We start from the raw sequence: 26718 nt of genomic DNA, 5'->3' as shown, positions 1-26718 counted from the left end.
CTGGGTCTGATTACTGGTGATCACGGGGGCCGGAGCATTGTGACGGCAAGGCCCCGCCCCGTGTGACGACACGCTCAGCCCCCTCAAGGCAAGCCTATGTGCGGGGGCGTGACAGCTGAATCTAACGGGGTGCTGCGTGCAAGATCACGGGGGTCCCCAGCGGCGGGCATAGGGATAGGGGATAAGATGTCTTAGCACCGGAATACCCCTTTAAGGTCGATCTAGCAGCTCAGGAAGCCGAAAGCATAGGAATCGGGGAACGTACACAAATTGCGTAACTCATGCAGTCTTTAGTAAGAGTTGCGCAAATAGCGTAACCCCAGGAGCCACGTTGTTTACGTAACTCCGGGAACTTACGTACATAGCGTAGCACGCGGGGCTACGCCGTTTGCGCAACTACTTTCAAAGTCAACGGGAGTTACGCATATTACGTAACTTCCCCGCTTCAGTGTGTTTCGGTTTGTGATCGCAAACAGGTCGGAGGGGTGGCGGGAAACCGAATTTACAAGATTGAGGAACCCCTTTCATATCTATTTCAATACGAAATATCTCGGTATAACAGCAGGCCACGTCATCTCTATGAATAGCACTAAAGTAAAAGCTCGAGTTCCTGCGTTCGGCTCAAACCGGAAGTAAAAGCTCAGGAAGGCAATGACATCCTGCCGTGACGGCTTCCTACTCCGCCATGACTACTCCTGGCATGCCAGTTTTCTGATAGGATGACGTAATCCCTTTTGCTGGCTCTCTCCCATAGCCGGAGCAGCGATCCTACTATTCCCCCGCCCAGCTGTCAGAGCGAGATATCGCGATAACCTGACAGAGAGCTGGTGGGATTTGGCCTTGAGCAAGGTTCATCCCTTCTAGGGGGGTAAGTTTGTAAACACGGCCGCTCACCTGTCGTGATACGAGCTGCACGGCTGCCTGGGAGCGCGCGGTACAAACATGGCGGAACGTATAGAACCGTAAGGTGTATGTCACCTGTGCGGGGGACCGGAGCTGCTGCTGCCCCAGGTGCTAGGACTGTAACCTCCACCCTCCAGACCGCACTCTATGTCAGGTAGGATGGATGACTGGCAGCTGGAGATTGGGGACCCGGGCTGCAGCATTGTACACCCTATACTGTCTGCCATGATGTCTGGTTACCATGGCAACAGCATCCTTCTTCTCTAAGCACCCCCAACCCCACACCAGAGACCTGCATGGCGACTCCTGTGTCTAGAAGGTTCCTTGCCAATATAGAGGTGGAGGAACATGTTAGGAGTAGTAGTAGGTCAGCTGTGGGACCACCATTGTTCCCTGCCAGGGATAGTCATAGGAACCATGTGCACTTGTGATATGTGTATCTATGGCGACGGAACAGTCACTTACCCATCAATTGCTAACCTATCTATAACAGTGGTCCTCCAGCTGTAGCAGAACTACAACTCCCAGCATGCCTTGAAAGGCTTTGGATGGCTGTGCATGCCGGGAGGTGTAGTTCTTCTACAGGACCAGTGTTGAGCGGCATAGGCCATATTCGAATTCGCGATATTTCGCAAATATATGGATGAAGATTCGTCATATATTCGCAAAATTCACGTATTCGCTGCATTTTTTTCACTAAGCGCCATAAAACTTGCAAGCGCATTCACCATAAAATTCGCATGCGCAATATCGCGTGATAAAATAGCTAAAAGAAGGGAGGGATCAATGCGAATTTTCGGGCGCCCGCCAGTCTGACACAGTAACTAGTATTGGAGCCTTGTTTACACCACAAGCTGGAAGCAGGGAGGGATGATCACTGTGATGTGTACTGTGAAAATAAAATGTGAATATTTAGCGCTATATTCGCAATAAATATTTCCATTGCAAATATTCGTGCCCAACACTATACAAGACTACATTTTGTAGACCAGTGTTTCCCAACCAGTGTGCCGCCAGATATTGCAAAACTACAACTCCCAGCATGCCCGGACAGCCGTTGGCTGTCCGGGCATGCTGGGAGTTGTAGTTTTGCAACAGCTGGAGGCACACTGGTTGGGAAACACTGTTGTAGACCATAAACCTATGAGATCACAGTCTGGATATCTTGCAGGTATAGCTAGGGCAGTGTTCCCCAACCAGCTTCAGAACTACTACTCCCAGCATGCCCATTAAAATTTTCTCCATTTGGAAAATTGGCTGGTATGGAGTACTCTTCTTCCCTTTTTATTATTTTTGCCGGTTTCTATCATGTGTACCTCCAGTGCGGCTTTGGCATAAGTTTTCGTCTTCTTTCATCTGGGGTTTTGTCGTGAGTTCTGAAGTCCAGGCAAGGATCGGGGTCCAGGGCATGCTGGGAGTTGTAGTTTTGCAACAGTTGGAGAGCCACAGATTGGAGAACACTGATTTAGAGGATGCCAAATAGTGGTTCGTCTGCCCCGGGCACGCTTAGAGTTGTGGTTTCGCTACAGCTGGAGAGTCTCAGCTTGTAGACCACTGACTGAGAAGATGCCAGGAAGCCAGGCTTTGAGGGTCTGCTGGGTTTTGTGGTTTTGCAACAGCTTGAGGCACCCTGGTTAGGAAACACTGACATAGAAGATGCCAGTGGTCTCTAAGGGTGCGTTCACATGGTCGTCTGTCCCCGTTTTTGTTCCCCCCCCCCCCCCCCGTTTAGATTCCGGTTTTGTTGCTTGTAAATGAATAAGCAAACGGTTGTAAAATAATTCCATTGATGTCAATGGGATTTTTTTTTACAATCCTTTCACATCCGTTTGCACCAGTCTGAACTCATTGCCGTTTTTTGTTGTTGTTTTTTTTACGGGAGAAAAAACGGTGAGTGCAGTATTAATTTTATTTTTCCCGTCAAAAAAAAGGCAGAAAAACGGATACAGTAAATTTAAGGCTTATTTCACACAATAGAAATACCTCCGTTATAAAAACCCTGGAAATCGTCCCTTAAAGGACAACTGCAGCACAATATACACTTATCCCCTATCTACAAGATAGGGGATAAGTGTTTGATCGCGGGGGGTCCGACCGCTGGGACCCCCCTCGATCTCCCTAACGGGGCGCCGCCATTAGCGCTCATAGTGAGCGCTAAGGCGCGTAGCTTCGACCTAGAGGTCGACGGTGACGCCCCGTCTCCTCCCCGTCCCAATACAGTTCTATGGGGGAGACGGGGAGGCAGGAACACTGCCTCCCCGCCTCTCCCATAGAGATGTATGGAGGAGGCGTGCCGGCTGCAACGTCATGCTGCGGCTGGCACGCCCCCCTGCACGGGGGAGCCACGGCACCGCCGCGGCCCCGTACAGGAGATCACAGGGGGTCCCAGCGGTCGGACCCCCCGTGATCAAACACTTATCCCCTATCCTGTGGATAGGGGATAAGTGTTAATTATGCTGCAGATGTCCTTTAAACGGCCATTAAAAAATCCCATTATAGTCTATGGGATTTTTCCAATAGCCGTTTTAACCCGTTATCGCCCGTTAGTAATAACGGCTGTTATTTTGTGACGGGCGATAGTAAAGGGAGAAATAGCACATGCACTATTTCTTCCGTTCATTCCCCAGTCACAAAATAACGTCTGTTATTAATAACGGGCGATAACGGGTTAAAACGGCTATTGGAAAAATCCCATAGACTATAATCGGATTTTTTAACGGCCGTTAAAAGGCCGATTTCCAGGGTTTTTATGACAGGCGTTTATAACCGAGGTATTTTTATAGTGTGAAAGTAGCCTAACATTGAAGTCTATGGAAAATGTATGAGCCTTTAACCCCTTAAGGACACAGGGCGTGGCAGGCACGCACCCGTGGCTAATAGCGCGCAGCACTGATCGCGTTGCCACGTGCTATTAACCCTTTAGACGCGGCGTTCAAAGTTGATCGCCGCATCTAAAGTGAAACTAAACTGCTCCCGGCTAGCTCAGTGGGCTGTTCGGGACCGCCACTGTGAAATCGTGGTGTCCTGAACAGCTGTAGGACACGAGGAGGGTCCCCCTACCTGCCTCCTGGTGTCCGATCGCCGAATGACTGCTCAGTGCCTGAGACCCAGGCATGAGCAGTCAAGAGGCAGAATCATCGATCAATGTTATCCTATGGGATAACTAAGATCAATGTATAAGATCAGTGTGTGCAGTGTTATAACCCCCTATGGGACCTATAACATTGCAAAAAAAAAAGTTAATAAAGATCATTTAACCCCTTCGCTAAGTTTAAATCACCCCTTTTCCCATAAAAATCGCCGCGTGCGGAAATGTCCGAATTATAAAAATATATAATTAAACCGCACGGTCAATGGTGTACGCGCAACAACAACAAAACAAAGTCCAAAATAGCGCATTTTTGGTCACTTTTTATATAATGAAAACATGAATAAAAAACTATCAAAAAGTCCAATCAATACATAAATGGTACCGCTAAAAGCTTCTGATCACGGGGCAAAAAATTAGCCCTCATACCGCCCCATATGTGGAAAAACAAGTTATAGGGTCAGAAGATGATGGTTTTCAACGTATAAATTTTCCTGCATGTAGTTAGGATTTTTTCCAGAAGACAAAATCAAACCTATATAAGTAGGGTATCATTTTAATCATATGGACCTACAGAATAAAGAGAAGGTGTCATTTTACCGTAAAATGTACTGTGTAGAAACGGAAGCCCCCAAAAGTTCCAAAATTATGTTTTTTCTTCAATTCTGTCGCAGAATTTTTTTTTTTTTCGTTTCGCCGTAGATTTTTGGGTAAAATGACTTATTTTCATTACAAAGTAGAATTGGTGGCGCACAAAATTTTTAAAAGGTAAGGAGCAAAAGCGCTCTGTCCTTAAGGGGTTAATGTCATCCATTTGCATCTGTTTTTCAATCAGTTTTTTTGATCCGTTTCTACTAGGGATCGACCGATATCGTTTTTTTAGGGTCGATACCGATAATCGGGGGAGGTTAGGGCCGATAACTTATACCGATATTCCGGTATAAGTTATCGGCTATTTATCCCCCCGCGACACCGCTGCAGATCATTGATTTAAAGCGGGCGCTTTAAATCAATGCACTGCAGTGGCTTTTGCGGTGCCATAGGCCACCGCCACCACCACCCGCTTCTCTCCCCCTTCTCTCCCCCTGCCTGTCCGGGGGTCCTGAGTCCTGTCACCGCCACCGCTCCCCCCGCCGCGCCGCACTGTGCCTAGGGGTGCCTCCAGCTGTTGCAAAATTACTACTCCCAGCATGCCCGGACAGCCGTTGGCTGTCCGGGCATGCTGGGAGTTGTAGTTTTGCAACATCTGGAGGGCCTACTGTAGGTATAGTATATTATACAGACCCCTGTCCATCCCAGACCCCTGACTCACCTTCCCAGTTGCTGCAGGGACCGTCCGGGGAGGGTGGTCCGGGCTATCCATCCTTCCTGTAGTGTCCGGCGGCATTCCGGGTGGAGGGTGAACCGGTCCGGGCTGTCCTTCTTCTCAGGGGGTCCCCTTCTCCACTCCGGGCAGGCTCCGGCCTAGTAACGCTGCATAGATGCCGCTGCGCAGCGGCGCAGCGACGCACCTAACGTCACGGCGTAGCGGCGTCTATGCAGCGTACTAGGCCGGAGCCTGCCCGGAGTGGAGAAGGGGACCCCCGGAGAAGAAGTACAGCCAGGATCGGTTCACCCTCCGCCCGGAATGCCGCCGGACACTACAGGAAGGATGGATGGCCCACACCACCCCCATTACGGGTAAGTTAAAAAAAAATGTATTGACTCGGAGGGTGGGGGAGGGGCCTGACCGGTATAGCGCTATGGGCAAAATCCATACCGGTATACCGCCCAACACTACGGTGGGGGGTGCGACGCGACGAGGAGCGGTGGGTCGGGGGGGCGGGTGCGGCAGGGGGGGGGGGGTACGGGGCATTATCGGCTTATCGGCAAGGTAATTGCCGATACCCATAATGCCCAAAATCGTGATTATCGGCCGATAAAATCGGCCATACCGATAATCGGTCGATCCCTAGTTTCTACTTCACTTTTTTACTTTACTTTTTTTTTTTTGCTTATTAACTGAACTATAACGGATACTGCTGTGAGTTGTGGTTTTGGGACAGCCGTAGAGATAAGGTAAACAGGACACTGTCTTTGAAGGTAGCAATCAGGCTTTCATGGCATCCTGGGAGTTGTCATTTTTCAAGATCTGGACATCCACAGGTTGGAGACCACTGACTTAGGAGATGTCAGGTAGCCATCAGACTTTCAGGGTGTGCTGGGTGTCATCATTGCTTTTTCACAGCCGTGGCATAAAGGCCACTGACTTAGAAGATGGCGCTTATAGAAGTGACGCTTTTAGATTTGATGGGGGGGGGAATTTATCAAAGTTGTCTATGTCCCGCATCAATATAGACCAAACTACAGAGGGTTAGGCCGGTCTACTGTGTGCCAAATTTATCAAAAGGTGCACGGCTCTTGATAAAGTCTGCGCACGGAATTCGGGATCTACGGTTTAGACTGTATATAAACCTGCTCCAACATGGTCTGACATTTCAGCGTACTTTCGGCCAATGCGACTTTTCGACGAAAAGTCTCTATTGATAAATTCAGCACCAATGCATTTTTCCATCTAAAATCGACTAGAATGCATCATGTTCTAAGAATCCTCTAAAGCAAAAGTCGCAAAAAAAAGTCACACATATTTAGACTGCGACTTTCTGTGCGACAAATTTAGATGGGAAAACCAGTCTAAATCCTTATCTAAATCTCCCCCGATGTCTATGTAATGAGATACATAGATATAATTCTTCTATACTTCCTGTCGGTGCTCCTGTGCCCTCTTGTATTATGCTGTTTGCAAATATTTACCTGTCATGTTATATGATTGTATCCAGCAGATGTGACTATAGTTGTGTCATAAAACTGGATAGCAGTATGTTGTGCTGGTTTGGCTTGTGTATAACTTTTCCTCCCTTCATAAGCAATTCCTATCTTCAGGCAGAACGTACTATAAGGGAAGGTTCACACATATGTGGGAAATCCGCAGATTAGTGGTAGGTCTGCAAATCTATCAACGTCAATTGTGCTCAGTTACATGTGAACCTCTGCGAAAAGGTGTTTTCCAATTCTGACTGTCTAAAGCAGTTTCCCCCAACCAGGGTGCCTCCACCCTGTTCCAAAACTACAACTCCCAGCATGTTTTTTACCTGTTCTCTCCCGGCTGTGCTGATGACTTTTCGAATACACTGGGGGAGATTAAAACCTATGTAGAGGAAAAATGGGTCCAGTCACTGTGTCCGGTCCCTGAGGCCTGGCTGCTGTGTCCGGTCCCCAAGGCCTGGCCGCTGTGTCCGGTCCCCGAGGCCTGGCCGCTGTGTCCGGTCCCCGAGGCCTGGCCGCTGTGTCCGGTCCCCGAGGCCTGGCCGCTGTGTCCGGTCCCCAAGGAGAAATTTCATGATGAAAATCACTTTAATGGAGTTATGAACCCTTTGGAAGAACCTAAACAATCAGCTGAAATGTAATAAAATAACTTAAAATTCTTTCCACGCCTCTCTGCGATCCTGTGACGGTGCAGCACCGTTTCCAAATGTTCTGTGTTGTACAGATGCCATCATGGCTCCCTTGGCTGAGCAGTAATGCCTGGAGTGCTACACGTCATGAGGACATGAATTGACTGCAGTGATCACGTATCTACTATTAGTATACCAGCCACTATTACACACAGACCCGGGAGGGCACTGTTGGCAGAGGAGGACACTGTGGTGACCATTGTTGATGTGCTTGCTCCTCTATGGCTGATGTTCCTCAGGTTCTGGTCCCTGCTGTGACTACACTGGAGGGGCATGCTGGGATCACACATCCTGGCTGTGGTGCAGTACAGAACTTCTGCTACCCACTGACTTTTAACCTAGAGTAGTACAATATTTAGCCAGGCCTGGAGTACATTGAACTTTATGCGTTGAATTATAGAGGCTTCATGTGTCAATCTGCCTGTAGAGTCGTGCAGGGAACACTTGCAGGATATTACACAGAAATCTACATTCACATCACGATTGGGACATACGGCAGCCGGCTGGAGAATTTGAAAACTGGCTGCTGCTGTATCCCTGCCAGACCTGCTCCATACCCCATTCATTTCATTGAGCCGGATGGACTCAGTCGGATCATTTTTGAAAACCATCGTCTGCTGCGGTTTCAGTCCGGCACCAAAAACGGATATGGTCCAAAAATGACCTGAGTGGAGTCACTAGCTGACTCTGTCTAGCTCATTGAAATGAATGGGGTACAGTGGGGAAATGATGGCAGAAGGTTTTCAAATTTTTCCACTGCATCCGGCTGCTGTATGCCCCCAATTGTGATGAGAACGCAGCCTGAACAGAAGGGTTACAGTGCAGGCTGGTCACTACATGGCAAAACAGGACTTCACTTTTAGCAGTTTCCCTTTATGTGGCCCCCAGTAGAAAAGCAATTTATCATTAGAGCCAGAGAAGATAGATTACATAATGGTGCAAATGAATGATAAAGATGGCAGCCAGAAAACAATAGAAAAATGGATCTCCAGCAGGCGCTTTAACAGCATGAATTAAGGATGAAATGTTCAAATATCATATAGCAATTTATTTAGGCACACAAAGCAACACGTTTCCTGCCCGTAGCGGACACTTCATCAGGCAAATGTGCATCAAAGATGGCAGCCAGGAATGAACAAGAAGAGCATTTTTCAACCAGGATGCCTCCAGCTGTTGCAAAATTGCATGCAACTCTGGAGACTGATGAGTAAAGCAAGGAAAGCTTGTTCTTTTCTGTCTAAGTGCTCTCTGATGACACCTGTCTCGGGAACTGTCCAGAGTAGAAGCAAATCCCCATAGCAAACCTCTCCTACTCTGTGCAGTTCCCGAGACAAGCAGAGATGTCAGCAGAGAGCACTGTTGCCAGACAGAAAATAACAACTCAACTTCAGCAGCTTATAATTATTGGAAGGATTAAGTTTTTTAATCAAAGTCATTTATAAATCTGTTTAACTTTCTGGAGCCTGTTGATGTATAAAAAAAAAAAAAAAAAGTTTTTCCTGGAATACCCCTTTAACCTGTTGTAGACGGAGGGGGTACAGGTACGCCCTTGCATTTTGGTACTTAAGGACGGAGGGCATACCTGTACGCCCGTTGGAATTTCGATCTGTGCCGGGCGGGGACTGGACTGAAATGACTGCTGATATCTATCAGCAGGCATCCTGTGGCAATGTCTAGGGGATCCTGAGAACCCCTAAGTTGGCAATCGCCGGTCAATTCAGACCGGCAATTTGCAGGGATTTTGGGCCAATCGGGTCACTGGTGACCCGATCGCCCGGAAAATTATTGTGATCGGAGCGGTCACAGACAGCTCCAACCATGCTAAGGATAGGAGCGAGGTGGCAGTGCTGCCACCTCCACCTATCCCCTGCCATTGATCGGTCAGGCTGACCGACCAATGGCAGTTGGGGGCGGGAGGGTTAAAGAAACAAATGCGAGGGGGAGAACCAGCTTACCGACGCAGCAGCGGGGGGGAAAGACCATCGGGCGCAGAGACATCAGGAGGAGGCTGCAGTGAAGATTGATGGTGATCTTCACTGTGGCCTTCTAAAAGTTTCAAAACTACATCTCCTAGCATGCCCAGACAGCCAATATCTGTCTGGTCATGCCCAGAGTTATAGTTTTGCAACATCTGGAGGGCCACAGTTTGGAGACCACAGGTCTTTGACAAATTTTCGTTAAAGTTGGACGTGAAAATGAAAAATGTGTTTTCCCCCCCCCCCCCCCCCCCCCACCTGAAATGTCTCCCAAAATTTGTAACTACCCCATATGTTGGATGTAAAGTGCTCTGCGGGCGAACTACAAGGCTCAGAAGAGGAACACCATTGAGCTTTTGGAGAGAGAATTAGGCTGGAATTGAAGGCCACGTGCTTTTACCAACCCCCATGGTGCCAGAACAGTGGACCCCCCACCCCATGTGACCCCATTTTGGAAACTACACCCTCACACAATGTAATAAGGGATGCAGTGAGCATTTACACCCCACAGGTGTCTGTCATTTGCACAGCCCACTGTTCCAAAGATCTGTCAATTGCCAGTAGGGTGTAAATGCTCACTGCACCTCTTACATTCTTTGAGGGGTGTAGTTTCCCAAATGGGGTCACATGTGGGGAAGTCCACTGTTCTGGCACCATGGGGGCTTTGTAAATGCACATGGCCCCCAACTTCCATTCCATCCAAATTCTCTCTTCAAAAGCTCAATGGCGCTCCTTCTCTTCTGAGCATTGTAGTCCACTGTAGAGCATCCACATATGGGGTTACAAATTTTGGGTGGCTTTTTCTCCTATTACCCCTTGTGAAATGAAAAATTTGGGGTAACACCAACATTTTATTGAAACTTTTTTTTTTTTAAATATTCAACCAAATGTTTATTAGGAAAAACGGCAGTCCAACATATACAGGCAAAATGAGTAGATAGTAGACATAGATTGCATATTTTGTGACAAAAAATAATTATGAACATAAACAGCAACCAAGATCTTCAGCCCTCAGGAAAGCTCAATTGTAAGACTCAAGTAAAGCACAGATGACACAGAGCCGAGGGCCAGGCTACTCAACTATAAAGACTTTCCCAATTGGAAAATCTCAAGTGTACTGTTAAGGTCGAAAGGAAAAGGAAGAAACAGCTTAAGGGGGGGGGGGGGGATAAAAAAGAAAACAGTGAGCGGGGAGGGGGGGGGGGAGAGAGAGGCAACATTGGGTAAGGAGGGAGAAGGAGAGGAGAGAGTGCACCAACCTGAGCTCTTCCTGGTGTCCCTCTCCGCAGGGTCCAGCATCCACCAACAGAGGTTTAACTACAGGTAGCAGTAGAAATCGTCAGTATTGATTATTCGGGGGGGGGGGGGGGGGGGGGGGGGGGAGCCAGTTGATATATAAAAAAAAGTTTTTTCCTGGATAACCCCTTAAGTGGACAATCTTTCTTATGCAGCTTCTTACCCACATGATGTTATAGTCTATCAAGTGACCCGAGCCCACCACGTGGAGGTGATTGCATTTTGGGCTCCTCTAAAGCCCTCCCCAGCCATCCATCCAACCAACCAACCATATATAGAGCTTGTACGACATGAGTCTTCTTCAGCAGGAAAGATGGTAACAAATTGAAGGTCTGTCTGGATAAGAGAGTAGATAGAATTTGCCGATAACTTTCCTCTTGACCACATACTCTTGTGGACACCTTTGTCACAAGGTTCACTGTCCTCTTCATTGTCACTGTATGGCCCTGGCATGGTTTTATCAGGCAGGAAAAGCTTGTCTATGAGTTGTTTGTTTGGAGGAAATGTGAAGCTCACATCTGGATTATCCCAGGTAATCTTTTCGGTATGATCCAACATATTCTGCAGCACCTTACAATTCTATGGGTACAAATGAAGACAAATATTACACAGTAATTATTCAAACAAGAAGAGTCTACATGACATGGGAACGTCAGAAAATCCTCGCACTGTGAAGCCATAAAGGGGTACTCCGCTGCTCATCTTTTGGAACAAACTGTTCTGAAGTCTGGAGCCGTTGCCAGGAGCTTGTGACGTCATAGCCCCGCCCCCTCATGTCATCTCGCCCCGCCCCCTCAATGCAAGTTTATGGGAGGGGACGTGGTAGCCATCACTCCCCCTCCCTTAGACTTGCATTGAGGGGGTGGGTGTGACGTCATGAGGGGGCAGGGCTATGACATCACAAGCTCCCGGCATCGGCTCCAGCGTTTGGAACTGTTTGTTCCAAAAGCTGAGCAGCGGAATACCCCTTTAAGTGAAAGTCAAAGAGAAGGCTGACACTCATAGGTAATATGCCCCCAGTAGTTAGGTAAGGAATTTCCCCCCCCCCCCCCCCCCCCATTAGATAGAAGCCTCCAGAAGATAGGTAGGGAATCCCCTATTGGGTAGAAGCTCCCAATAATTAGGTAGTCAGGTAAGTAGGAAACCTCCTGTTAGGTAGATGCCCTATTTCCCCTCAATAAATCCCCTCCAAAAGAAAGTAATGAAATCCCACTAACCTTATCTCTGCTTCCGCGCTGAGGCCTCTGCATCCTTCGTTCTGTTAATGGTGCAGAAGCCTCTTCTGTACTCCACCAGATTATGTCATTTTATCACGTATTGGGTCAATGAAAAGCCCTCCGCATGGAAGTGGAGGGAAAGTGAGAAGTATTTTTTTTTTTTTTTTGGACTGCAAGTATCTGAAAGGTTAATAGGTACATTTGCACGAGTACGAGTTCAAGTTCTTGTGAAAATGCCCAGTATCAGCGCTGATATCGATACTAGTACCAGTAACTGCTAAGCAGTCACCTTTGACAGCAATGAAGTCTGTATGGAGCCCCGGCTCTCCCCTGGAGCAGCGCGTCACAACCCCCGCCCGAAGAGAAAGCCGTCACACCCTTCATATATCTCTATGGGGGAGCCGTTCAGCTATTTTGGGCTCATGATGCGTCGCTCCAGAGTAGAGCCGGGGCTCTGCACAGGAGATCGCGGGGGGCTCCAGCGTGATTCTGTGGATAGTAGGGGTGTGAATCGCCAAGAATTTGGCGATACGATTTGGATCGCGACACCAGTGGGGCGATTTGATATATCGCGCTACCGTCTAGGTGACGATACATCGCGATATATCCCGATTCTGTCTAAAAAACAATGTCTTTTACGCTTTTATTAAAACTTTATTTTTACTTTATTTTTTTATACACTTTATTAGTCTTTTAGGAATCATTAGATTCCTCAGACAGATGAATAGAGTTCTATTGAACTCCATTGATCTGTGATCCATTGATAGAGCCTGATCCAGCCAGGATCTATCAATGACAGAGCCATGGAGAGCAGGGAAGCAGAGGTAAGCCCTCCGACTACCTCCACAGTGGATCGCCCGCCCACGATCGCGCTGCGGGCGGGGGGGGGGGGGGGGGGGGCGGCGATCCACCCAACTAGCCCACCAGGGAGCTTTCACAGATCCCTTTAGACGCCGCTGTTAATAGCCTGCCACGGCGATCACCGAATGCTGGCTATTAGCAGCGGCCCCCGGTTACTGAGAACAGCTCCTGAAATTAGCCGGGGGCCGCAGAGTACGGAGCGGGCACGAGTCGGAGCCCGCTCCGTACACCCAGAGCGACGCCGCATCACATCCGGCTGACAAAATGTGGAACTTGTATCTCTTGATGCTCGGGACATGCTGTTCCGGGCATCAGGAGATACAAATTCCACATCACTAAAAGAATCGATTAAAAAATATTTTGAATCGATTCAGTATCGGCAAGTGAAAAATCGCGATAATCGCGCAAATCGATCTTTTTCCTTACATCCCTAGTGGATAGGATAATTTTTTTTTTTTGTATGAGATTTCTTCTTTAAACCCATTTACACAGAAAATTTTCCGCTGCAGAAATTCTGCAAAAACATTGAACCAGTCTGCAAAACTGCAAAAAATTGCTGCCAGTTTGGCAGAAAGGAATCTGAGCAGAAGTAGAGAAATTCCACTGTGTGAACAAAGCCTTAGACTTGTATTATGAGTCCAGGCCACGGAATGAAAGTCCACTCTTCTCCCGTCTCGTTTTGCTAATTGGTCCCAGTCTGAACACTCAGACCCCGAAAAACTTTTGACATCTCTATGACATATCAAAAGTTTTTTTTTCTCTGCTTTGTTAAATAGCCGCATCACTCAGTTCTAAGTAGATTTTAGTTTCTATATTGAAATTATGTAGACAGAAATCTCTTGTGAATTGCTTTTGCTGTAGAATATTCGGACCCAATTCGGTTTTCTGCAAGTATGAGGAATATTGAATAGACTTACATTCTGTACCCTTGTGTTCTGATGTGAGATGAGCAGGAAAAGGAGCAATGAGCTATAAACAGGGACCTGTCATGTCTCCTGGAATGTTTAATAACTATTGAAATATCTATTTGTGGTTCTTCTTCTATTCCTGCTGCAAATATGGGAATACAAGTCTTTATTAGTTTCACTTGTGTAGGCAACAATTGTAGAAAGTCAGAGGGTGTAGGGTCATATCAAATTGACAAGGGGATTTATAAACCTTCGCTCTGAATATATATATTTATACTTAAATACAGTTCTAGGAGGAAAACCATAACACAGTTTTGAACAAAACAAACTTCAAAAGAAAAGGCAAAGAAGCACTCCAGAGATCCAGCATAGTAAATGAGAAATGTATTTACCCATCAGGGAAAAAAAAACAGCAACTTTTCAGCCTCACAATACAGTGTTTTTCAAGCAGATATTGTGAGGTAGAAACGTTGCTGTTGTTTTTCTATTACCTGATGGATGAATAAATTCTCCATTTACTTCAATGGATCTCTGGAGTGCCCCTTTGCCTTTTCTTTTGAAGTTTGGATTATCCATGACCTTGGGTCTGGTGTTTGCAAGGTGAGCACCCACTGATAGCACTACAGGTCCCAGCACTCTGCCTCTTCAGTTGCTTTATATTGATAAACAATAAGCAAAGGTGATCTATAAGTGTTATTAAATAGGAAATACAGAATTATATGGAAGTGTAATTATAGTGTCATTTGGAAAGCCAAAATATAGCAAGCAAAGTATGTAGCTACCATCATGGCTTCCCCTGCCCTCTGTTAGCAACTGAGACTATATCAACCCCTTAACGACCATGGACGTATATTTATGTCCATGGCCAGCTTCCATAATGTGAAACGCACTTAGAAGCTGAGCACGCTTTGTATCTGCTGGGTCCCGGTTGCTATCAGCAACCAGGACCCGCGGCTAATACCGGACATCGCCGATCGGGCTGATGTCCAGTATTAACCATTTAGACGCCGCGATCACAGGAGAATATAGTGCCAGTCAGCTCAGCGCATTTGCATACAGTATGGCAAAAACGTGATGTGAACCCAGCCTGAGAGGAGCGGGCAGCCATATTGGTGCACCAAGGGGTAAAGGAACACCCCAGTGCACTGAACAGCCTCATTTGCATATTAATAAAACATTACAGATAAATGATGCATCGGAGCGTCATATTAGGGGTACTGTAATTCTTATGGTAGATAGAGGGTGCCCTAACCTGCTGACAGATTCCCTTTAAGAAGCTGGAAAATACACAGATTAAATTAAAATGTTTCTCCATAATATTTCTCAATCTATAAAACTGTGTGACATCACTTATATGTATAATAATACATGTCTGTCTCTTCCAGGTAGTCACAAGGTCCTGAAGAATATGAGTGATGACAAACCATTTGTATGCACTGCCCCCGGATGTGGCCAGGTAAGACGCCATAAACCTATGGACAGCAAAACATGGGATAATCGTCCCAACATCCATAACCTGTAATTTTATTGAAAGTATCTTAAAGGGGCATTGTAAAATGACCGGAAAAAGAAAAACATTACAAAATTTGTATCTTTAGAGACTTTCACACTTCCTTGCTGTCACTTTTTGGACCCCTAAAGCTAGGTTCACATCACGATTTAACCATCCGATTATCGGACCGTAAAATCGGACAAAATCGAATTGCAAAAAATCGTATACAATCGTATGTAAAAATTTCTTTGCTATCCGAATTTAAAATCGTATCCAAAAATCATACAGATGTTAATTCCATCCGATTTTCAATAAAAATCTGATCCTGTTTTTGAAATGAATATGTATGCCAATGGCAATAAAGTTAAAGGGGTTATCCAGGAAAAAACTTTTTTTTTTATATAAATCAACTGGCTCCAGAAAGTTAAACAGATTTGTAAATTACTTCTATTAAAAAATCTTAACTTCAGAAGCTCATAAGTACTGAAAGGATTAAGGTTGTTATTTTCTGTCTAAATCCTCTCTGATGACACCTGTCTAGGGAAATGCCCAGTTTAGAAGATGTTTGCTATGGGGATTTGCTTCTAAACTGGGAGTTTCCTGAGACAGGTGTCATCAGAGATCACTTGGACAGAAAAGAACAACCTTAACTTCAGAAGCTCATAAGTACTGAAAGGATTAAGATTTTTTAATAGAAGTAATTTACAAATCTGTTTAACTTTCTGGAGCCAGTTGATATATAAAAAAAAGTTTTTTCCTGGAATACCCCTTTAAGTGTATGTGTTTTGAAGTCTACTGCGCATGCGCACTAAAAAATCGTGTGCTATTAATCTGATAGAATCGCACGGTCACACGATTCCATGCGATTTACATAGACATCAATAATTTAAAAAAGCGGACACGATTTCGATCCGATTTAGAATCTGAACGAAAAATCGTGGCCAACCACGATTCTACCTCCGATCTTAAATCGTGCAAAATCGGATGCGGATCAAAACTGATGCATTTGTTGTCTATCATTAATGAATTGAAGTCAATGGATACGACTTGACATGCAGATTTGTACGATTTCAAAGTTAAAAATCGTGAGAAGAAGTAGGATGGTAAAATCGTGATGTGAATGCACCCTAAGAAGTTGTTGTTTACTATCCTACTTGACAATGTATTGTACCTATGGATCACATCGATGAACAGGTCATGGCCGAGTATAGACAATTCCAATGGGGGCTCCAAACAGCAGCAGCAAGGCAGTAGTGATGAATTCCAAAAGTGAGTATGTAGAATAGTGTCTCACAACCAGGGTGCTTCCAGCTGTTTCAAAACTACAACTCTTAGCATGCCCGGACAGCCAAAGGTTGTGGGGGCATGCTGGGAGTTGTAGTTTTGAAACAGCTGGAGGCACCCTGGTTGGGAAACACTGATGTAGAAGATGTTATTTTAGCTTTTTGGGCAACTTTGTATGCCCGGAAAATAATGGGAGGACTCGCACTCTCCACGTCTTTGTCCCACCCAGTCACCCTTGATTGACAGCCCGAGTTCAGAGAGAAGCCCTAAACTTAGGTTGTCAATCAAGCCTGACTGAGTGGGTGTAGGTCACATCCATTGTGACTGGATCTGTGGTGTCCCCTTCCACCTAAAAAGTATACTAGTCACTCTTAAATGTGCTTACATTTTTGTTTTAACTCTATGGGGCCTGGATGTTGAGACCCCCACAAATCACTAAAAGGAGGTGGGAGAAGAACATGGTAAGAACTTATCCCTGTCTCACTCATTTCTGCACAAGATGGGCTCTGTAAGGGGGGGGGGGGGGGAGGGGGGGGGGGAGGGGGGAATCTGAACACCCAGATCCTGACCAATCAAAACTTTTCACAAATATAAAAAAAAATAAAAAAAATGTAATTGATAGGGACACTTTAGGTGATTTCTAGAATTGTAAGCGGTGTGTCATAAGGTAACTGAGATTATGGAAACTTTTTCTTATATTGATTTTGTTTTTAACTAACAGCGTTTTACCAATGAAGATCATTTGGCCGTACACAAGCATAAACATGAGATGACGCTGAAGTTTGGCCCGGCCCGAAACGACAGTGTAATTGTTGCAGGTTAGTGCTTCCTATGTAGGTTGACAATTTAATTGGGCTGTTATTGTCTACTTGTTCCTATCTTCTGCAGATCAGACAGATTTTACACAGCAGATTAGGCAAGGAGAAAAGTGTCCAAGTCTTCAGAAAGGAAAGAGATAATACTGGCTGTGCTGTATTAAAATGCAGAGCGGGAGGAAAGCACCCAAAGCAGAATCACACAGGATGTACATAGTATAGAGCAGTGGTCTTCAACCTGCGGATCTCCAGATGTTGCAAAACTACAACTCCTAACATGCCCGGACAGCCAACGGCTGTCCGGGCATGCTGGGAGTTATAGTTTTGCAACATCTGGAGGTCTGCAGGTTGAAGACCACTGTTATAGAGAGAGAGGGGGCATCCATGGCACAGGAATCCATAGGGGATAATTTAATACTGGATGAATGTCAGTGTAGAGAACCCATGGCAGAATCTGAGGGGGGGGGGGGGGGGGGGGGGAGATTACACAGGATGTATATCATTGTAGAGAGAGAAGTAAGGGCACCCATGACAGAATCTGCAGGGGGATGAATCACACAGGATGTATATTGGTGTAGAGAAAGAGATGGGAGCACCCATGGCAGAATCTATGGGAGTATGAAGTGCACAGGATGTATATCAGCATAGAGAGAGTGAGAGAGGGGAGAGCACACATAGCAGAATCTGCAGGGACTAAATTTCACAGGATGTGTATTTGCGTAGCGAGAGGAGAGCACCCATGGCAGTATCTGAAGAGGGACGAACCGCACAGGATGTGTATTGCCGTAGAGAGAGAGAGGAGAGCTTCCATAGTAGAATCTGCAGGGGAGTGAATCGTACAGGATTTATATTGGCATAGAGAGAGAGAGAGCATCCATGGCAGAATCTGCAGGTATATGAATTGCACAGGATGTATATTGGTGTAGAGAGAGAGCACCCATGCCAGAATCTGCAGGAGAAATGACAGATTTCGCAGCTATCCATGAATTTCACTGGGAAAAATATATCCCTTGTGGTTTGTAAAAGGGGAAAGCAGTACAGGATAGAAGCTTAAAAATAAGTTAGTGTTGGCAACAGCTTTGAGGATTCAATCATGGCCGTAAATGTTGGCACCCTTGAAATTTGTATTTCTCATTCAAAAGGATTGCAGTAACACATGTTTTTCTATACACGTTTATTCCCTTTGTGTGTATTGGAAATAAACCAAAAAAGTGAGGGGGAAAAAAGCTAATTGGACATAATGTCACCAAACTCCAAACATGGGCTGGACAAAAATTATTGGCACCCTTAACTTCATATTTGGTTGCACACCCTTTGGAAAAAATAACTGAAATCAGTGGCTTCCTATAACCATCAATAAGCTTCTTACACCTCTCAGCAAAACAACCCCAAAACATCATTGAACCTCCACCATATTTCACTGTAGGTACTGTGTTCTTTTCTTTGTAGGCCTCATTCCCTTTTTGGTAAACAGTAGAATGATGTGCTTTACCAAAAAGCTCTATCTTGGTCTCATCTGTCCACAAGATGTTTTCCCAGAAGGATTTTGGCTTACTCAAGTTCATTTTGGCAAAATGTAGTCTTGCTTTTTTATGTCTCTGTGTCAGCAGTGGGGTCCTCCTGGGTCTCCTCCATAGCGTTTCATTTCATTTAAATGTTAACGGATAGTTCGCGCTGATACTGATGCTCCCTGAGCCTGCAGGACAGGTTGAATATCTTTGGAACTTGTTTGGGGCTGCTTATCCACCATCTGGACTATCCTGCGTTTACACCAATTTTTCTCTTCCGTCCACGCCCAGGGAGATTAGCTACAATGCCATGGGTTGCAAACTTCTTGATAATGTTGTGCACTGTGGACAAAGGCAAATCTAGATCTCTGGAGATGGACTTGTAACCCTGTGATTGTTGATATTTTTCCACGATTTTGATTCTCAAGTCCTCAGACAGTTCTCTTATCCTCTTTCTGCTGTCCATGCTTAGTGTGGCACACACAGACACACAATGCAAAGACTAAGTGAACTTCTCTTCTTTTTATCTGCTTTCAGGTGGGATTTTTATATTGCCCACACTTGTTACTTGCCCCAGGTGAGTTAAAAGGAGCATTTTGTCCAGCCCATTTTTGGAGTTTGGTGACATTATGTCCAATTTGCTTTTTTGTCCTCCCCTTTTTTGGTTTAGTTCCAATACACAAAAAGGGAATAAACATGTGTATAGCAAAACATGTGTTACTGCAATCCTTTTCTGTGAGAAATACTTAATTTTCTTGAAAAATTTTAGAGGTGCCAACAAGAAATGAGCGAACTTACAGTAAATTCGATTCGTCACAAACTTCTTGGCTCGGCAGTTGATGACTTATCCTGCATAAATGAGTTCAGCTTTCAGGTGCTCCCGTGGGCTGGAAAAGGTGGATACAGTCCTAGGAAAGAGTCTCCTAGGACTGTATCCACCTTTTCCAGCCCACCGGAGCACCTGAAAGCTGAACTAATTTATGCAGGATAAGTCATCAACTGCCGAGCCGAGAAGTTCGTGACAAATCAAATTTACTGTAAGTTCGCTCATCTCTAGTGCCAACATTTACGGCCATGACTGTACATAGGGGGAGATAGCTTTTTTTAGTTTTAAAAAGGCCTCTGAAAAATAAAAGAAGCAATATGATTGGTTGCTATGGGAAACTGGACCACTTTTCCTCTGCACAGGTTTTTATAAATCTCCCCATAGATTTCACATCCAGCATGTATTATAGGGAGGAACATGTCCACATCAGACACTAGGAGCAGGTTGCTAACTACATATATCAGGGTCTGAAAATGAGTGAAGGCTTAAAGATTGCGGACAATGCTAGGAAAGTGATTTGACTAAATCTTATTGATTTCTGTTCATTGCACCGACAAGAAAATATTACTGGTTAAATTACAATAGGTCTTAAAGCCACATGTTTCATAGAGGCTCCGGCCTCAAACGGGACCTGACAGCCAGTTTTGGGCCTCTGAACAATTTGCATGCATAATGAAGTGTTGTAATTTTCTCAGATTCATCAGCAACCCAGGGTTGTGAGTCCAGTACTCCATTGCCAGTAAGTAGAAAGTTATCTATTACAAGATAGATGGGCCATGTAGGCAGTTTTGGGACACTAAACCCCACCCAGTGCACTGTCATGTAAGGAGCCTGGGCCCCGCTTTCTCCCTGTTTCCCAGGCTCCTTACATGACGACAGTGCGCTCAGCCTATCACCGGCCGAGGCTGGACATTGCTGCGGCCGGCGATACGCTGACCACAGTAGGAGTCCCCGTCCCCAGGAGGCAGGAAGAAGCTGGCCGCACCAGAGGACCGGAAGACCGAGACACCGATAACAGCGCAATGGGGGAACATCGGAAGGTGAGTATAAGTTTGTTTTGTTACTTTTTGCATCCCGGGCACAGGGGATTATAAAAACTGTGTACTACAGATCTCCTTCAAGGGTTTAATCCTGTGGGTAGCTGCAAAAGAATGAAAGATTGTAACTCGTAAAGTGCCACTGTCCTTTGAAAAAACTTTTGACGTCTGACAAGTCAAAAGTATTGATCTAGGAGTTCAGATCCCAACCAGTGCTGCTCTCCCCAGCTCACTATAGCAAATCTATAGAACCCTTCTCCTGCAGGGAGCTGAGAAGAAGTGCTCCATTACATGCTTCTCCCATCTCCTTCTAATAATTGTCACAATGAGATGACAACTGATTCAAACTTATGACTTGTCTCTGTGACGTGTCAATAGTTTTTTCATATGACATAACTGAATAAAAAGTAGGATAGCAAAGAGCACTATGCGAATCCAACAGTCCTTGTGGGCAATCTTATTAAGCATCAGTGGCCGGTGCCATCTTCAGACACTGCTGGAGGTGCTAAGCTGCATAAAGACGATATATATGAACATCATAATGTAAGAATATAGGAGAAGCTCGCACTCGCTGTCGCTCGTGTTTTTTTCGTCAGGCGCCAGGGGGCATTTCAGGATACTTCAGGGGTGCTAATAGGCTAGCGACCGCTTCCATACATATTTTTCAATGACAGTGACTCTTTATATTGTGGTTCTGGAATAATGGCGGTGGCCGTAGTGATTATACCCCACCCCACCTTTTATTTTATATTTTTATTTGTGTAATTATTTCTCTAAAATATTTCAAGGCAAGTTTTGTTTGTTTTTCAGGTTTATTAATTAATGGCTTAGAAATGTAATAGAAGTAAATTATAATTCTCTTTCAAATACTTTATTTCTTACATTTCATCTATAGATCAAACACCAACCCCGACGCGGTTCCTAAAGAACTGTGAAGAAGTTGGTCTGTTTAATGAGCTTGCAAGTCCATTTGAGAATGATTTTAAGAAGGCCTCAGATGATGACATTAAGAAGGTACGTAAATTATTACTGACTACGGTATATCTCTAAGCAAAGGATCGCTGACATCTGAGAGAATACAAAGCCGTGTCCTCTGGTTCAACCGGACAGTGGTGTTACCCGAGAGAATGTGCAGTTCATGCAAAGTGTAATATTATATCTTCATAAAGACATGTTTTTTGGTTACATAAAGGTTTTTAAAAAGTAGCATGACATGGTGCAATGTAATAACATGAAGCATTAAACATCATACAGGTACAAAACGATAAGAGCTATAGGACAAATGTAAGCCTCCCAATATGGTTAAGAATGAGGAAAAAAGGAAAAGGCAAAACCGATGAGCTCTAAAAAGTAATGTTGAAGGAGTAAACAAGAAAAGGAACTAACCATACAAAGGAGTAGCAAGATGAGGCACACACAAGTTTTTGGTAGAATTCAGCTCTTTTTTTCTATTAATGAATTACCCCTTTAAGGGGTACTCCGCTGCTCAGTGTTTGGAACAAACTGTTCTGAATGCTGGAGCCGACGCCGGGAGCTCTTGACGTCATAGCCCCGCCACCTCATGATTTCACGCCCCACCCCCTCAATGCAAGTCTATGGGAGGGGGCGTGACGGCTGTCTGCGGCGATTCCGGGTCACACGGGTCTCCGGTGACCCGGAAAATAAGGAGGATTAGGAGTGTCCAAGACACCCACGATCCCCCTGAAGGGATAGGAGTGAGGTGGCAGGGGTGCCACCCCTCCTATCCCTGCTATAGCAGATCGGGGGGGGGGGGGGGGGGGTGTTAAAGTTCGGTACCCCCGTTCTGCCCACCCACAGTAGTGCCGGCAGAACGGGGGAATGGTCCTGTGACCGACACCGGAGGGTCACTTACTATCGACTGAGGCGACGTGTGGATGGCTCCCTGGTGCAGACTACGGAAGCCAGTGAATTGCCTAGCAACATCTTGAGGGCTACAGTTTGGAGACCACTATACAGTGGTCTCTAAACTGTAGCCCTCCAGATGTTGCAAAACTACAACTCCCAGCATGCCCAGTTGTTTGGGCATGCTGGGATTTGTAGTTTTGCAACAGCCGGAGGGCTACAGTTTGGAGATCACTGTGCAGTGATCTCTAAACTGTGGCCCTCTAGACCTTGCAAAACTACAACTCCTAGCATGCCCACACAGCAGTTTGCTGTCTGTGCATGCTGGGATTTGTAGTTCTGCAACATCTGGAGTGCCACAGTTTAGAGATCACTGTGCAGTGGTTTCTAAACCGTGGCCCTCTAAATCTTGCAAAACTACAACTCCCTGCATGCATGAACAGCAAACGGCTCTTTCGCCATGCTGGGAGTTGTAGTTGCGTACCTCCAGCTGTTGTATAACTACATCTCCCAGCATGCCCTTCGGCGATCAGTACATGCTGGGAGTTGTAGTTTTGCAACAGATGGAGGCACACTGGTTGGAAAATACTGAGTTAGATAACAGAACTTAACTGAAGATTTACCAACCAGTGTGCCTCCAGCTGTCAGTGCATGCTGAGAGTGGTAGTTTTGCAACAGCTGAAGGTTTGCCCCCCCCCCCCCCATGTGAATTTACAGGGCACATTCATACGGACGGGTTTACAGTGAATTTCCTGCTTCAAGTTTGAGCTGCGGCAAATTTTCCGCCGCAGCTCAAACTCCTTGAGTGAAACTCATAGTAAACCTCTGCCAGTGCGATTGTACCCCTAAAACACTACACTACACTTACACATAATAAAGGGTACAACACTACACATACACCCCCTTACACTGTCCCCCCCCCCCCCAATAAAAATGAAAAACGTATCGTACGTACGGCAGTGTTTCCAAAACGGAGCTTCCAGCTGTTGCGAAACAACAACTCCCAGCATTTTCGGACAGCCACTGACTGTCCAGGCATGCTGGGAGTTTTGCAACAGCTGGAGGCACCCTGTTAGGGGTATTCTACGCCAGTGATTCCCAATGTCCACCCCTATGCAATCCCTAATGTAGTCCTCAAATGCGCATGGCACTCTCTCACTTAGGAGCCCTGTCGTATTTCAAGGAAACAGTTTAGGGCCACATATGGAGTATTTCCGTACTCTTGGGAAATTGCATGAAAAAATTTTGGGGGCTTTTTCTCCTTTTACCCCTTAAGAAAAGGAAAAGTTGGGGTCTACACCAGCAATTTTTATATTCACAGGAAGGAAAAAAAAAACGTACGGAAATACCCCATATGTGGGGCGTAAAATGATCTGCGGACGCACAACAAGGCTCAGGAGTGAGAGCGCACTATGTACATCTGAGGCCTAAATTGGTGATTTTCACAGGGGTGGCTGATTTTACAGCGGTTCTGACATAAATGCAAAAAATAAATACCCACATGTGACCCCATTTTAGAAACTACACCCCTCGCGGAACGTAACAAGGGGTATAGTGAGCCTTAACACCCCACAGGTGTTTGACAAATTTTCATTAAAGTTGAATGGGAAAACTAAAAAAAAAAAATTTTTTTTACTAAAATGCTGGTGTTACCCCAAATTTTTTCATTTTCACAAGGGAAAATAGGAAAAAAAAAAAGCAAAACATTTGTAACCCCATTTCTTCTGAGTAAGAAGTCATCTGTGGTGGAATCCATGTGTGGATGTAAAGTGCTCTGTGGGTGCACTGCAATGCTCAGAAGAGAAGGAGTGCCATTCGGCTTTTGGCGAGATAATTTGTCCGGAATTGAAGGCCATGTGTGGTTACAAAGCCCCTATTGTGCCAGAACAATGGGGGGGGGGCCACATGTGACATCATTTTTACATTGTAGTGCGCCAGCAGAGCACTTGAGGTCCACACATGGGGTATTTCCATACTCAGAAGAAATGGGGTTACACAGTTTGGAGGGCATTTTCTCCTTTTACTACTTGTAAAAATTTATAATATGGGGAAAAACCAGCATTTTTGTGAAAAAAAAATAAAAAATATTCATTTACACATCCAAATTTAACAAAAAGTCGTCAAACACCTGTGGGGTGTTAAGGCTCACTGGACCCCTTGTTACGTTCCTTGAGGGGTTTAGTCTCCAAAATAGTATGCCATATGGGGTTGTTTTTTTTTTTTAATTAATTTATTTTTTTGCTGTTCTGGCACCATAGGGGCTTCCTTAATGTGACATGCCCCTCAAAAACCATTTCAGAAAAAGTCTCTCCAAAATCCTTCCCTTCTGAGCCTTCTAGTGCACCCACACAGCACTTGCCACTTGATATACACATATGAGATTTTTCCTTACTCCAGAAATTGGGTTGCAAACTTTAGGGGGATTTCTCTTCTTTTACCCCTTGTAAAAATTCAAAAACTGGGTCTACAAGAACATGAGTGTAAAAAATTAAGATTTTGAACTTTCTCCTTCGTTTTGCCGCTATTCCTGTGAAACACCTAAAGGGTAAACACACTTACTGAATGTCATTTTGAATACTTTGAGGAGTGCAGTTTTTATAATGGGGTCATTCATGGGGTATTTCTAAAACGAAGACCCCTCAAATCCACTTCAAAACTGAACTGGTTCATGAAAAATTCAGATTTTGAAAATTTTGTGGAAAATTGCTGCTGAACTTTGAAGCCCTCTGGTGTCTTCCAAAAGTAAAAATATGTCAACTTTATGATGCAGTCATAAAGTAGCCAGATTGAATATGTGAATCAATATATCATTTATTTGGTATGTCTATTTTCCTTATAAGCATTGAGTTTCAAAGCTAAAAATTTTTTTTGAATTTTTCACCATTTTTCATGCAAGTATCGACAAAATGTTACCACTAATATAAAGTAGAATATGTCATGAAAAAACAGTCTCGGAATCAGAATGAAAAGTAAAAGTATTTAAGAGTTATTAATGCTTAAAGTGACAGTGGTCAGATGTGCAAAAAATGTCTGGGTCCTTAAGGGGCTAAGGGATTTAAAGACCTCACTGAACAAAACAGAGTATAATATTTGCTCATTGTGTTCCTTTTGGTCTACAATTAATAAATCCCAATCCCTTCCGATAGGCTTTCTTTCTGTATTAAAGGAGAACTCCAGAATATAAAAATTGTCCCCCATACTGCCGGCAGTAAAAAAATAAAGATGTACATACCTTCCTCTGCTCCCCCGGGGCCTCTGGTAACCGGCTCCGGTCTCCACCGTGATCCCCTTCCTGGTTGCCGCAGTGAAGTCCCGACTCTGCCAGCGATAGGCTGAGCGGCAGTGTGAGAACGCTTCAGGACAAAAAATTCTTCACTACACCGGTACCTGCTGCCGGGGTCGAAAACGCCACACTGCCGCTCAGCCTATCGCCATCCGAGCCGGGACTTCACTGCGGCCAGTGATTGGCTGTGCGCAGTATGATTCTCCGTCCACCGGCAACCAGAAAGTGGATCGCGGCGGAGACCGGAGTCAGTTTCCGGAGGCCCCGGGGGAGCGGAGGAAGGTAGGTACATCTTTATTTTTTTACTGCCGTCAGTATGGGGGACAAATTTTATATTCTGGAGTTCTCCTTTAAGGTATGATGGTTCACTATGTTCCATTGTTGTTGTTGATAATGCTATACAGTATTAATATTGGAAAACTTCCATGATTTGTTGCTAGAACTGTATTGGAGCTACAGCAGAGCAGTGTAGCAGAGCATTTAGAATTATAGCAGAGCATTTAGAATTATGTTTAACACTTTATTCAATAATACTTGTATGGGAAAAGAGCTTGGCTACAGGGTTGAATAAACATAAAAGGAGTACTAACCGGAGGATAAAAGTAAATTAATTACCGTAATTGTGGGCGGTCTGACCCTGTGTCTCCCTTGCAATCTCCATAACGGGCACCAAAGTGCTGTACTGGTATATCGCTGGCGCTCCAATAGAGAATGTATTGAGCGATGCCGACCCTAAGCTCCATGCAGAGTAGAGATTCAGTGTTTTGTTCTGGAGATTGTGAGGGGTCTCAGAAGTCGGAACCCTATGATCAGACACTTCTACCCTTTCCTGCAGGCAGGGGATACGTTGTTAAACGCTGCAGTACC

At 45.2% G+C, this 26718-nt stretch overlaps 1 protein-coding gene across 5 annotated transcripts in view; it reads left to right on the top strand.

Annotated features, from left to right (window-relative positions):
- Window positions 1–491: 491 nt before the first annotated feature.
- The window catches only part of ATF2 (activating transcription factor 2), a 119535-nt gene continuing 93308 nt past the window's right edge, over window positions 492–26718 (top strand). Inside the window, exons 1-5 of one of the 5 annotated variants that reach the window (XM_056535808.1) lie at window positions 495–868; window positions 10913–11087; window positions 15129–15199; window positions 17241–17337; window positions 21601–21719. In XM_056535808.1, coding sequence (XP_056391783.1) covers window positions 15152–15199; window positions 17241–17337; window positions 21601–21719 — 264 coding nt within the window. In that variant the 5' untranslated portion in view covers window positions 495–868; window positions 10913–11087; window positions 15129–15151. Of the gene's footprint in view, window positions 1058–10912; window positions 11088–15128; window positions 15200–17240; window positions 17338–21600; window positions 21720–26718 lie in introns of all 5 variants that reach the window. The other 4 variants (XM_056535809.1, XR_008847183.1, XM_056535807.1 and 1 more) reach the window with 4 other exon arrangements.

Source organism: Hyla sarda, chromosome 8 (assembly GCF_029499605.1).
Source record: "Hyla sarda isolate aHylSar1 chromosome 8, aHylSar1.hap1, whole genome shotgun sequence".
NCBI lineage: Eukaryota > Metazoa > Chordata > Amphibia > Anura > Hylidae > Hyla > Hyla sarda.
The sequence above is the reverse complement of the archived record's forward strand: the minus strand, read 5'-3'. Positions and strand labels throughout refer to the sequence as shown.